Raw genomic sequence first — 13,970 nt, 5'->3', positions numbered from 1 at the left:
AAATGTTCTACTCATTAAGTCTTCAGAAGGCCAGAATGACCTCTTGAGACAGAAAGTTACAATGTGGTGGATCTGATATAAAGTCATGTGTAACAAAAAAATGACAGAATAAAATGCTATGGAATCCGAAACAGCTAGGTGTGATCTAATCAACTAGGTGGGATAGCTAAATCATAGATCACAAAAGATCCAGCATCGGTCGCTGGCGGATCTCATCAATCTTCTCCATGATCAATGGCCTGACCGGGCGTCGTGCATGTCGGGCCAGAGTGATATGAATCCTCTGATGTTGCCTCTGTCGATGCTGTGTAGTCCTCCGTAGTCGTGGGCATCTGGATCTCCCTAACTCGGTCGCTCGGTCGATCAGTGTGCCTCTGGTGTGAGGCAGCGAGCTCTCCTGTGGTAGTAGCTCCTCGAGGTGTCCAGTGTCTACTCTAAAGAAGCCCGTCTATGAGACTGGCTAGCCTCTCCCCTCATTAGGCTCTCTCTGTGTTTGCGCAGCTCGAGCAAGAACAGACCCAAGCATCTCTGATCCTCGTACCACATGACTCTGGAGAGTGGTCCGAAGCCCTCTCTGAACAAGCAATGGAAGCGGCCGCATATCTCGTAGTAGATGGGGCAGTGGCATGTGTAGTGCAACTCTGTCTCAGGCTCCAGGTCACACAGGAGGCATGTCCTGGCCTCTGCCGGTACTGTGCTGTATCTCCCAGTCTCGATCCGCAGCAGGTGTGAAGATGTGGGTATCTGGCCAATAGCACATCGTATCCCATGAGACAAGTGGGTGTCCATGTATCTGGGTCTCGTCACAAAACCATCCTCCGTGAGCTGGAGAAGATGCTCTTTGTAGAAAGCCATCTTCGTGCCCAGATCCTGTGTTGGCTGTATCCATGTCCTCCTGGTGTCTAGTTGAGTCTGGTCCTGACGGATGAGCCTGGTGATCTCGGACTGTGTGAGAGTCAGAGAGGGTGCATCCAGTGAGTATTGGAAGGGGGTCAGTTTGTCTATGCTGAACCCATGCGCCTGAAACCATGAAACCATGATGTCATCTCCCCATACCAGCATGCTGTATCTCCATGCATGGCTAACTGCCGAGAGGACTCAAGTGCAAGGCGGGCATATCTGTTTTGGGAAGTTTCCACATGCGGTGTATGAAGGAGACCGATCTGGTGAGCGCCTCAACCACTAGTGGGGGGGCAGCTAGCTCTGCTCGGATAATGGCACGTGGTACTGAGGCCTTGACTCTAATGAGCCGTGAGATCATAGAGACTAGTGGCTTCTCCATGTCCCCCCATCCATCAGTGCGACCTGTCCTCCCATGATGGTCCAATGAAGGTCCCCAAATCTCGGCTCCATAGAGCAATGCAGAAGCCACCAGGGTGTCAAAGAGCCAGAGCTTTGTTCGAGGCTCCTGAAACTGAACATGTGAACACATCCTCTCCAATCTACCCAATGCTGCATGGGCTCTGGTCAATCTAGTCTCTGCTGCTCTTCTCAATGAAAATGCTGGTCCACTAAAAACCATTCCAAGGTAGGTGTAAGCATCTGTATACTCCATTGTCTCCTGGCCGTATGTGAATGCGGGCGCTGACCTCCTGATCCACTGTGGGGTGGTATTAAATACCATGACCTTGGTTTTACCAAGGTTGACCGACAAACCACTTTCATGGGCAAACCTATGCAAAGCATCCAAGTGACATCCCCTCCGGAGAGTCGGAGATCAACACAATATCATCAGCATATAACAATAGTGGAATCCATGTTCCTGCCAGTTGTGCACCTCTATCACCATCTCTCTCAATGTAGTCAGAAACCTCATCCACATACATACCAAACAGAGTAGGAGAGAGCAGGCAACCTTGGTTCACCCCAATAGTGGAATGAACCACTGTAGATAGGCCCTCTAAGGTGCGTACGTGCCCCACTACTGACCTGTATAGTGCCATGACCCCCAAATGAGCTCTGTGGGTACGCCCATCTCCTGTAATCTGCGCATCACTCTAGCTCTGGGTACTGTGTCAAATGCTTTGTGGAAGTCCACAAAGCTGCAATAGATCCGTCTCCATGTGATCTGCCCTCCTCAATGATGGCTCTGAGTGTCAAGATATGGTCAATAGTAGAAAAACCTCTCTTGAATCCTGCCTGCCCGGCTGCACGTATCCCTCCCTCTTTGCCCATCTACTCAGCTGCTGCTCAAGAATGGATGCATACAACCGGGCCAATGTGTGTCCGATCATGATAGTGTGATAATTCCCAGGCTCCATAGGGTCTCTTGACTTGAAGATAGGTACAATAGTAGATAGGCTCCAAGTATCAGGCAAGCCCTCACACATGGCACGGTTAAACATAACTGCTAGGAGCTCTGCTAGTAGATCTCTGGCATGCATGAAGTGCTCAACCACTAAGCCATCATGATCATATGCTCTCCCAGTCCTCATCCTGTCAATGGCCTTCCTCACCATCTCAGCAGTGAAAAAAGCACATGTGTGGGGGCATGGATCGGGGGAGTCCGGAAGGGGCGGCTATCGAGGAACTGTGTACAGAGATGACGTGTACTGGCCCCAGGCCTCTGTAGAGGTAATGGCAGGGGGGGGGGGAGTGCTCATGAAAGAGCCGCCATGCCTCATGTGAGTCCTGACTCAAGAATAGCTGGTATAGATCCTGCTGTAGGTGAGCCAAAAATGCCCTCTTTTTCCACCGCACTAGGCGTCAGAAGTCAATCTGTGACTGCTAGTGAGTGATGGCCCCAAAAGCACCTCCCTCTGAAGTCTAGCTCTGGTCTCGCGGCATTTCTGATCATACCAGCTGTTCTGGGGCATCCTCCCAGAACGGCATCTTTGCTCAGGCTGCGTGTGTGGGTATGCCTCTGCTGCTGCATCATGTAATGTCTGTGTTAGTATAGTAGTAAGCTCCTTTAAAGCAGAGTTACCGGGGAACGCCCCCTAGCCCCCGTTCCGGCGTTCCGGGGGGCAGATCCCTTCCCGAACGTTCCGAAAAGTCCCGGAACGTCTGACGTTCCGGGTGGCCAGTGCAAACCGGAACGGCCGTTCCGGAACGCCCCCGGAACGTTCCAGAACGCCCCCGGAACGTTCCGGAATGCCCCTGGAACGGCCAACGGCTACAAACAAATTTGGCAAAAATTAAAAAAATTGAAGTAAATGTTTGGGCTTCTTTTTGAAGGGTGCAAGGCCTCAAGGACTCATAAAATGCACCCCCCTCCCCCTTTCTCTCCACAAGCTAATCCTCAAGGCTCAAGCTCTCTCCCTCTCACACTCTCAAGATCTCTCCCTCTCAAGACTCACTCTCTCAAGGCTCAAGGCTTCAAGCCTTCAAATCTCTCCCTCTCCCTCCCACTCTCTCAAATCTCTCCCTCTCTCTCTCTCTCTCTCTCTCTCTCATCATCTAGTCATAGCAAGGTTGAAAATGGTCTTCAAAACGAGTTTTTTGTGAGTATTAGAGTCAAAGCACTCTAATACTCGTATTTAAACACAAGGAGCTAAAAATGCACTATTTGGGTGTTTTTTATACCTCCCGTTCCGGACCCCTAGCCGTTCCCCCGTTCCGCGGGGATCTCATCGCCGTTCCCGTTCCGCGTTCCGGGTAACTATGCTTTAAAGGTCGCCCTGGCTCTTCTGTACACAAGCGTCTGTAGATCTCATCGGTATACAGAGTCCGTCTCCTGCGTGAAGGTGTAGCGAGTAGGAGTTGTTGCCTGTGGCCTGTGTGCTACACTAAACTCGAAAGAGATGGTCATCGACACAAGAGCATGGTCCACTGCCACACCAACAGGTCTAGGTCCAACCGTGAGGTCCTGGATACTAGGGATGAGACTTGGCTGTGCCATGACATAATCCACTGTGTCTGTGTGGAAAGCATGTAAAACCCCCCGCATTGGGAAATCTCTGTAGGCCATTCAAGATGACTGATCCATGTGCAGTCCCCATGTCTATCAATTGTCGTCCATACTCAGTATGCTCCCCATCCTGTGATAGTCTGGATAGGCCCGTCTCTGTAACATCCAGCTCTCTCAGCATCTCCTCTGAAGTATCATAAAAAACTGTCTGATGATGGGCAGTCCTAGGATTGAAATCCCCTAGAATGATGATGCCACCATCTCTAGAGAACTCCAGGATGTCATCATCCAAAATAGAAAAGGTGGACTGTCCTCTGGGTGGTGCATACACTGGCGTACTTGGGGGGAAGTAGCAAATAGCAATGTAAAGATATCTGCCTGTCTCTGCTCTCAATCTCACCCACATATACCTAGCTTGCTCATCCCTGCGAGCTATATGTATCAATGGTTGCAACTCCTCCTTGAATAACACTACCACTCCACCTGAGCCCCGCCCTCTGTGCTCTGATCGTGTCTCCTGTCTACATGCAGTCTCCCATCTATATCCACTAATGTGAGGCATAGACTGCCCAGGGGCCTGATGTGTCTCAGAGTAGAAGATGATATCTCTCCCACTAAAACTTTCCTCAAAAGCACCCACATCAAGACACATAGATCCATTACAATTCCAGGTAGCAACTTTGAGTGTGGTCCCATAGGTCTCACATCGTCATGTGGAGCGTGGCTCCAATATAACCACTCTTCCATCTCGGTAAAAAGCAATCTTACCTTTTTCCCTTGCCGCTCTAATCTCTGGCATTACCTCCTACATATGAATTATCTGTGAGAGGGTAAGGTCATCCCCGAGGAAGATGCCTGTTTTCTTAAGAGTTGGTCTCTTCTTCAAAAAGTCCTTCTTCGCTTCCATGGAGGAAAGACGAAGGATGAGTGCCCTTTCTTTCGAGGTTTCCCCCTTGCTCCCATTTTTCTTGTTGCCCACTCTCCAAGCTCTTGAGTGCATCGGCTCTTGAACCCCCATCAGAGCCATGAGTTCTTTTACCTCTTCGTCCACATTATCTTAGTCTTTAAGACCGCAGATCCTCACATGTAGAGAGCGCACACGCCTTCTTTGCTCCTCTTCGAGTGTAGGTTAATGATGGTGGGTGTGAACGTAGTTGTTTCCTTGCTTTTCCCTTTCTTGGCAACCTCAATCCACTTCTCGGCCTCATCTGCCTTCTGTTGAGTCTTTGCGATAACGTCCATCCAAGAGGTCGTCATTTCTTTGTGCTGCTCTTCCCATAGTAACAGGGGACGGAGGGGACGGACCCTAGGGACGGGGGATGCCCATTTCCGGGACGGGGGGGGGGACGGACGGGAAAAGAGCTACCAAGTGGGAACACAGGCAAAACGTCCCGGGGACGGCAGGGACGGGAGGGGACGATAGGGGATGGGAGGGGACTTTTTTTAAAATTTGAAAACCTGATCATTTCTAGAGGCTAGTTTCTCTCCAATAGCCATATGTTTGAACTTCAAAGCACCCCAATGGCTATAAAAGCCACCCTTTGGGTCCTCATTTCTCGATGTTTTATTAGCACATTTGCGTCTATATGACTCATGTTCTTTGGTCTATTTAGTGTAAATTTGTGGTCAAAGTGATGCTCTATGTATGTGGCATGTGTATAGGTCAAAAAATGCCAAAAAAACTCTTTTTTTTTTTTTTTGCCGTCCTGACCCCCGTCCCCGTTTCCTGACTTTTGCCGTCCCGTCCCCGTTCCCGTCCCCGACCCGCCGTCCCATGTAACTATGGCTCTTCCCCCTCTTTGATGGCTCGCACTTGCTCTTTGATCGTGTTTAGCTCTTCTATTACTGAGGTTGCAATTCTCCCTCTTCAAGTGTATTTCGTGATTGTGCCTCTGTGAGCTCCCTCTTGAGTGACACAATCTCTTCGTCTTGGGCCGTCACACGATCTCCCAGTGTAGCTATCTTGCTTTCTTGGGCCAACAGGTGTTCGTCGAGCATTTTTATTGTGCCCAATAAGCTGCGGTTGATCTTGTTGATTGTTTTGGTCATTTCTTCTTTGCACTTTTGAATTGCATCCTCTAAAGGGTCAAGCTTATCGTTCTGTTTCCTCATGCTTGGTCGTCGCAAAAAACCGCAAAAAACGCTCTGGCTCAGCAATAACCAGGCAACAAGTGAGCATCCACAACCCGATGCGGATATATTCACAACCTCAGCCCACTGCAGGCATTAGCAATAGAGCAAAATAAGATGAAGGGCATTGTGTTCGTTGTCCTGCACAACCCCACAGGGCGCAACGCATATACTCCTGCCCGAGACAAGAAACGCAGCCCCAGTGGGGTCTGCTCCTGATTCTGCACCTGAATGGAAACAAAATACACGCGGCCCCCAGTTGGGTCAGCACGTGGCTTCGATAAGCCACCTCTGTGGTACTGGCCCGCGACCTGCGCACGCGAACACCCTGTAAAGCAGAGGACGCAACCCTGTTGGCTGCTATCCGAAAACCTGCACTTGCTCCCTCTGCATCTCCACAGCCCTACGCGTCTGCTGCTCTTCGTGCTCGGCAACCCCTACATGATCTGCTGCGCTGCGCGAGGGGTCTGCTCCACCCTTACGTCCTGCAGCCCTCTGGTGCGCCCCTTCTGTTACCTGCCGGCCTGTGCACCGCCCCAAAACACCTGTCTGCCCCTGGTTCAGTTCGCGCAGGCTGGAAAAACCTGGCCTGCTCGTGCCTGGTTATCTGCGCACAATAGCTACAGTGTGTTCGCTTTCTCACACACACACACACACACACACACACACACACACACACACACACACACACACACACACACACACACACACACACACAGAGAGAGAGAGAGAGAGAGAGAGAGAGAGAGAGAGAGAGAGAGAGAGAGAGAGAGAGAGAGAGAGAGAGAGAGAGATAGATTTCGGCCATAGACAAAGCATTAACCTCAGGAATCTCGTTGAGTGCGTCAGAAACTCTATTGTTAGATCCTTTCCTGTATCGAATCTCAAAGTCAAACTCTTACATAAGTTCAACCCATCCGGCCTCCCGGCCTCTAAGATGCCTTTGATCACAGACAGTGTGCAAAGAGTGATGGTCTGTTCGCGCAATAAAGGTAGAGCCATACAAATAATGCCACCACTTCCTCAAAGCGTGAACCACAATGTAAAGCGCTTTTTCATACGTTGGATAACGCATTTCAGTGCAGAAAGTTTCTTACTTTCAAACACAATAGGGCGTCCATCCTGATACAATGCTGCACCAAGCGCATAATCACTAGCCTCCGTTTCGACTACAAATGGCTTCCTCGGATCCACAATATGCAGTATTGGTCTAATGGTCACCGAGTGCTTTAATGTCTTAACGCCCTCGTCGAGACAGTCATTCCATACAACAGGAGGATTATGATTACAGGGAGGCCCCAAAGTCTTCGGTCCTTTTACCCCTCCTTTCAAAAGTTGCATAAACAGGGCAACAACTTTGGAGTAATCCTTGAGTGAAAAAAAGCCTAGAAAGGACTTGACTTGACATATATTCTTCAGAATGGGCTAATTTCACACTTTATCTAGCTTATCAGGGTCAACTCAAATTTCATTGCAATTAATAATATGACCCAGATAAAGAAGCTCTTTCTTGAAAAATTCGCACTTAGAGGCTTTGGTAGAAAGCTTCTCAGCTCTTAGTACTTCGATCATAGCGCGTATATACACACGATATGATCGAAGTACTAAGATCGTTGTTGTGTTATGCACAAGATGTTAGGATAAACTTCGACTATAAATCAATATGTCATTGAGAAATACAACAACGAATTTACCGAGAAATGGTCTCAATAGCTTATTCATTTTCTGAAACGTAGCAGGAGCATTGGTCAAACGAAAAGGTACATAGGGACCGAAACCCGTTTGAGGAACGTCTTCAAGTTTGATTCGTATTTGATGATACCCTGATCGTAGGTCTATCTTCATAAAGTATAATGCTCCATTGAGTCGATGTATGAGATCATCCATACGCAGGAGCGGGTACTTATTCTTGATAGTGAGCTTATTCAATCCCTTGTAAACAACGCAAAACGCATAGTGTTATCTTTCTTTCGAGAAAGTAACACAGGCGCTCCCCATGGAGATTTACTTGGCAGAACGAACCCCTTGTCGAGATAATCCTTCAGTTGTCACTGAATCTTGTCCTCTTTGGTTTTACTGAAGCGGGATAGGGTTGCTTTGAAAAATACTTACTACCAACCGCAACTTCAATGGCATGATCTACTCCTCTCGAAGGCGGCAAGCCAAGAGGTAGATCATCAAGAAAAACTTTTTTGAAATCAGTTATGATTTCTTGGATAAGGGTGGACTCGTCAGAATCTCGAAGTTCAACAGAAGAGCATGAAACATTTTTATGAAATTCGGTGACAGAAGTACCAAGCACTAATGAATCAAAAACCATGCAAATGGTATACACTGATGAAAGTCAACATCAAAAGACTTTGTATCCTTTGGTATTTGTAAACCCATTATTTACAGAAATCTGATTACATAGCGAAACAGACACATGAGGCATATCCTATTTAACAAAAACAAGAGAGTGATGTACATAGTCTATATACAATGTATCTTGTTTATAAAAAAACCATGGAATTCCTAAGATAACATTTGCTTGTCTAGACACATGACGTGGAAATGTAGGTTTCTTTGTAATCGGCTAGCTCGAGGCCTAGGAATCGTCTGATTCCGTACTCATCCGTATCTTCACCTCGAGCCATCTTCACACGATACTCGTGGCTAGTGTCCCGCATCTGCAGGTGTAGTTTCTCTACCAATTTTGCATCCACAAAATTATGTGAGCTTTAGGAGTATGGTTACATCGTGACCATTGCTCTTTACGAGAAAATGGGGAAGATCATGCTTATAAAACACTTTGGTGCTAAATGTACAATTAGTGCATGAACTATGTGCTAAATGATGGATTTCAACTTAACTAACATCAGAGTTGCCTGAGATCTCATGAATATGAACCGAAGGGCGTATGTGGCTTATTGGTTTTCTTCTTAGGGCAATCTTTAATTTGGTGGCCCATATGGCCACAGCCAAGCAAGCCCCCTTCTTCATTGCATTGGCAATGATGGCATTTTTGGCTTTTTTCTTCTCTTGGGTACCATACAGGATATTGTCGAGAGGTCGTCTCAACGGAGATTTTGACTTTTGTTGGAATCGGGGCTGCTTCCTCGAAGTGCCCTTGCCGGATTGGTGATCAAAACTTCTTTTCATAATTCACTTCATTTGTTAAGTGGAACGTTCTGGCCTTTGCCACAGCATCGTCGACATCAATCGGGGCTTTATCTTTAATCAAGCTCCAATGATAATCTTCATATAGACCCAAGAGATACATGTGTACAACATGCATAGAGTCCACCTTACAGAAAGTGAGTGCCTCCTTGAAAGCCGTAGTATACTTGTCAAAGGACATAGTTTTCATCGACAGACTCTGTAGCTTAGCATAGGCTTTTAAAGGATCCATTTTTGCAAAATCTTTTTTGAATTTGGCGCAAAAAATCAGCCCACGTCATAGGCTTCTTTGTCATATCACGCCACCAGGTAAGTGCCTTACAAAGAGGAATCGTCTCGATCCTCCGTTCATCATGCTGTTCATGGAGATCAAAGTACGTAGTCCTGTGACACCAAATTCTTTATGAATGTCATGATAGTCCAAGTGCAGGGCACCCATGCATAAAGAAAACCTTTGCACTCTTACGACGATAGTTTTATTGACGAGGCTTACATGGGTATGTTCAAGATTATGTCTTGCATTGCCAAAAATACGAGGCCATAGGGAAGACCCGTGCTCCACCCTGGAGTAATTGTGTGCACGAAATGATGCAAATGCAATGGGAAATGCAAGAATCTAAACACACATGCATCTAATGATGAAGCCTTTGCTAATGAGTCCTCAACTAGAAGAGAAGTGGCTCAAGGGTTCAAGCACAAGAACTTGCTCAAGCAAGCTAATAGAGTACTAATAGAGCATATGCATACAAAGAGAGAGATTAACGATCTTATCAATTAGAGATGCTAACCTCATTATCGCTCTAATACCATATGTTACAATTAGGGAGGTGGATAAAATAGAGTTGCATTCACACTAATGACATGCTAATCACAACAGTAATCGCTCAATAGAAATTGACTAGAGTGTAGACACAAAATGAACTAGATTACTTGGTTGAAATGAGTATACATATAGCACTAGAGAGGTAGCATCGCTAACCTCATGCATAACAACTTGGAACAACCTATTCTAAGAGCCAAACTCGAAGTTGCATATTGAGGGGGATTTATTCATGCTTACATGAGTCCTACATGTGATATTATACTCTAGAAGTGCTCCACATGGGATAGCCTATGGCCAAGGCCTCTTTTGCCAATGCTACACATGCCATATGCCACTTAGGATCCCCAGGGACATGCTCCATGGGGACACTAGGACAAAGCCCACAAACCTTACACAACAAAGTCACTCAGGAGAGCTGATTTCAGCGACTCCTATCCTTAAAGGTCCCTTAAAAAATGTCATGGAGGATATGTGTTGTATGAGAGTGTTACTAGCAGAGTACATTTACCTTGGAAGATTGCAGATGGACATTCTCATCACTCTGATTTTTTTCCTAATGAACTAAGACATCACTATTCTACCATCAATCTATATGAATTGAGAACTGACGTGAATGAATTTCATTATGAAAGCATCTAGTAATAGAAGACTGGAAAGAGTTGAAAATAACCTTCAGGTAGGCAATCATCAAGCTCATCCATTCTCCCAAAATTACAGAGAGATTGAGCAAAGGAGGCGAAGGCGCGCTGCGTAAATAGATATCTATGTCTTTTGTGCATGTGCTATAGTTTCTGTGTGTCATAGTATTTAGTCACTACTAAAGATGCCGGAGGAGATTTTGTCTTTTGTGCCTGTGCAGCCTGATTTGAGTTTTTAACCTTAGTGTGAATGTCTGTTCAGGCAGAGATTGCATAGTACTTTCTTTGAGCTATATTAATTACCTGGCCTACAAAAATAGGTAGAAGAAGAGACGGGGATTCATATAAAGTCTGCTGATCTGGTAAATCTGACGAACTTTCTTGACAAGTCAACTGGACAACAAATGTTTCCTTCTCCGGTAGGATCAGAATTCAATTGATATCTTTGCTTCTAATTGATCACCTGCATATAATTCTGTTTCATACTTGAATTGATATGAACAGGGTGGATGTGATGAGGAAATCAGTTTAATGCTCTACAGAAGCCATGTAAAGCAAGAGGTAATTTCGAATGTACAGCCAATGCTTGGAGAACTTGTTGCACCTTTGGTTGCTTAGATACCTGAAATGTTCCATACCATAGGTAATTGATTCACTACAAGGTCAGGAAACAGGCCTCAGAGACCATGGAGAGTTCATAAAAGTACATGTAGTTCCTTACAAAACTTTGTGGCGATTGACAGCAGATGCAAAGGTGCTTGCAGCAATTACACTTTATGAAATGGCAAAGAGGGAAGGCTTGTTACCAGCACCGCCGAATGCACCTGATCTGTCTAATCTCTGAGAACTCTCACCGTCTTTCTCAATGTGCACTTCAGAGAAATTTTCAAGGATGTTTCACATCTAATCACAGAATGCCTGCAATTACTTCATGTAGATACACTCAATGCTATCTCTTAAGATAGCGTCAATGTGAGCTGCCAGCAATAGATTGAGCCTGTAGGTTTAAGCATATAGCGATGTGTTATGAAGCTCGAGCCAAGCATGCATGCACAACATTAACATGATGTCTTTCTTTGACTGCAAGAGGACACATTCAATTCAGTTTACCAAACTGAATCCTTCATAACGAAGGCAAATTTCCCTCTTGGAGTGATCATTATTTCTATTAAAAAGAAAACTACCATTTACTTGTGGTCAGGGCTGGGATCAACTGAAGAACTTCAATTTTTTTTTAAAAATTGTGTTACTTTACAATTGTGTTAAATTTGTGATCGTCGCAAAAAGTTGTATCAAGGCAAAATTCCTTACATACCCCTGAAATTTGGGGAAGTTCCCTCATATTTTACCAAAAAATCCTAAAATGCCCTTCAAGTTTTCCGTAATTCCCAAAATATCCCTACTTGTCCTCTCAAAACACACTTTTCTCTTTGCAACTCTTCATAGGAAGATTAGTTCTCCCTCGACTGAAGCTGACAGAACTAGGATTTTGGATGGTATTGTGGTCTCTCAAGTAGTAAACACAAATGTTGACACTTAAACTAATTTAGAGCGGGGTATTTTGAGAAATTTTGAAATTTGAAGGGCAAATTAACCGAATTTTAGGGGGTATCTTGGTAATCTTCCCTTGTATAAAATATTTACATGCCATATAGAAAATATGCTTCCACAAAGTGACAAAACTAATTAGCTATGGTATGAGCATGTTGTGCTGCATGTTTCAAGTCATCAAGCTTTATTAAATAACCTTTGCCTTGATATCTTTGATGCACTTTAAACATCACAAGATGCCAAATGTTTTGGCGGATAATAATTGGTATCATTCATAATTAATACATTAAATTAACATGATAATTAAAAATAACGTAAGCAATCGAAATACAAAATAACACAAAGTAGTTAGGTTGATTGATAGGATGATTATTTGTACAATGCTTCTCAATTTATAGATGGAATAATACATGCAAGCAGGTGGAGGTGGCAAATGCTAATGCATCCACATAGGTAGCTAGGTGTAATGTAATTGGTACCATTTCCTTAGCTCTTCTCGGGCATCAGTCAGTTCTGTAGCTTTCTCAAATTTTGGTAGACCACCACCCTTTGTAGATGTACTTGGTATATACAATGGGTGTAGGTCTACTCGTTTAGTATCTATGGCTGGTATTGTTACTTGTTGAGCAAGTAATAAAGATTTTGCCGTGGTGGCACAAATTACCAGCTCTTTACTCTGTAGCTCCTATTCATCTTGTTTATCTTGGGTGTCTAAATCGGCTTGAGCCTTGGCCAAATGTTCTCTCAACTCTCTGATTTCTTGATCCTTTTGCTTTTGAATGGCCATAGGGTCGGCTATCATCACTTGTATGTCATAGTTTGTTACCATATACATGTATTAGTGATGTGTGTGAACGCTCGAGCATTTTTTCTCTCTATAGGAGGTTTTTTTCCCGTGCATAGTATATACGTCCATCACTCTAGGGCTATCCATCTTTCCATTACACACTAAGTAATACACTCTCTGTTGTGTGCCTTGAGCTTCCTTTGTCTTCTCCAAGCTGTGTGCGTTTCCATGTAACCTTAATTCCAACAATTAGTATCAGAACAGGTTGCATCCTCCTGGGCTTAGTCGCTAGCAGCTCCAACACACGCATGCTCACTTTCTCTGATTTTCGTGAGCTTTAGTGAGCGTTCGCAGGTCAATAAAAATTTCAGGATAGCTCATACAACTAAGTCTGCACAAATTTCTGATTCGGGTTCATTTCGGCCTCCGTTTCCACTACAAGCAGTTCTCCACAGGCAATTTTATCATTTTGTGAATAAAGTTTGTCAGTGCCGTTTTTTGCATAACAGGTCCTTATGGTCTTCTATGGTTTGTGCTATATAGTACGTGTTGTTCCCGCTCCCTTTCTCTTTTTGGGCAGTTTTCACATCAGGTACAACATTTACCATGGCTGACAACAACACATATGTGTTCAAGATATTTGTTGCTGAGGACAGATTGGATGGGGACAACTACCCTATGTGGGCTTACATGATGCAACATGTTCTTGTGTCAAAGGGCGTTTAGAATATTGTAGGGCATTGATGTACGTCCTAGTTCTGAGGATGTAGGCGATGTTGAGGATGTTGCAGGTCTTGCTGCAAGGATTATTGTTGTTAAGAGTTGTTTTGTCTACGAAGTAACAAGCTCGTTGGGATGTAAAGGATGCACAGGCTCATGTGTTGATTGTGTTGCCTGTGAAGCGCACCATTACTCCTCACATTCGCTCGACGAAATCTGCATAACATGCTTGGGATATTCTAGCTGGTCTTTATGCAAGCCGCAATGAGACAAAAATTGCATTGCTGCGTAAAGAGCTGGAGTCGAAGATTA

General features: G+C 45.0%; 1 protein-coding gene across 7 annotated transcripts; it reads left to right on the top strand.

Moving 5' to 3' along the window:
- The first annotated feature begins 10,912 nt into the window (after positions 1-10,912).
- LOC147416900 (nudix hydrolase 14, chloroplastic-like) lies at positions 10,913-11,800 on the top strand. Of its 7 annotated transcripts, none has more exons than XM_086507978.1 (4): positions 10,913-11,019; positions 11,105-11,161; positions 11,244-11,262; positions 11,347-11,800. In XM_086507978.1, the coding sequence occupies exons 1-4, from the start codon at positions 11,005-11,007 to the stop codon at positions 11,442-11,444; spliced, it is 189 nt and encodes a 62-aa protein (XP_086364104.1). In that variant the 5' UTR covers positions 10,913-11,004; the 3' UTR covers positions 11,445-11,800. The 7 variants fall into 7 exon arrangements, 5 of the variants coding, with proteins under 5 accessions (XP_086364104.1, XP_086364103.1, XP_086364101.1 ...); XM_086507977.1 differs by having other exon boundaries at positions 11,344-11,800; XR_015187474.1 differs by lacking the exon at positions 11,244-11,262 and having other exon boundaries at positions 11,105-11,243.
- The last annotated feature ends 2,170 nt before the right edge of the window (positions 11,801-13,970 follow it).

Source organism: Adiantum capillus-veneris, unplaced genomic scaffold (genome assembly GCF_014529385.1).
Source record: "Adiantum capillus-veneris isolate H3 unplaced genomic scaffold, ASM1452938v2 Hic_scaffold_388, whole genome shotgun sequence".
NCBI classification, from domain to species: domain Eukaryota; kingdom Viridiplantae; phylum Streptophyta; class Polypodiopsida; order Polypodiales; family Pteridaceae; genus Adiantum; species Adiantum capillus-veneris.
This window is presented reverse-complemented; position numbering and strand designations above follow the sequence as displayed.

What these genes read in the sequence shown, in the direction of transcription:
- LOC147416900 (XM_086507974.1), top strand. An exon ending in GAAGCCATGTAAAGCAAGAG is followed by an intron (nt 11,162 to 11,343) that starts GTAATTTCGAAT and finishes GGCGATTGACAG; the next exon opens with CAGATGCAAAGGTGCTTGCA.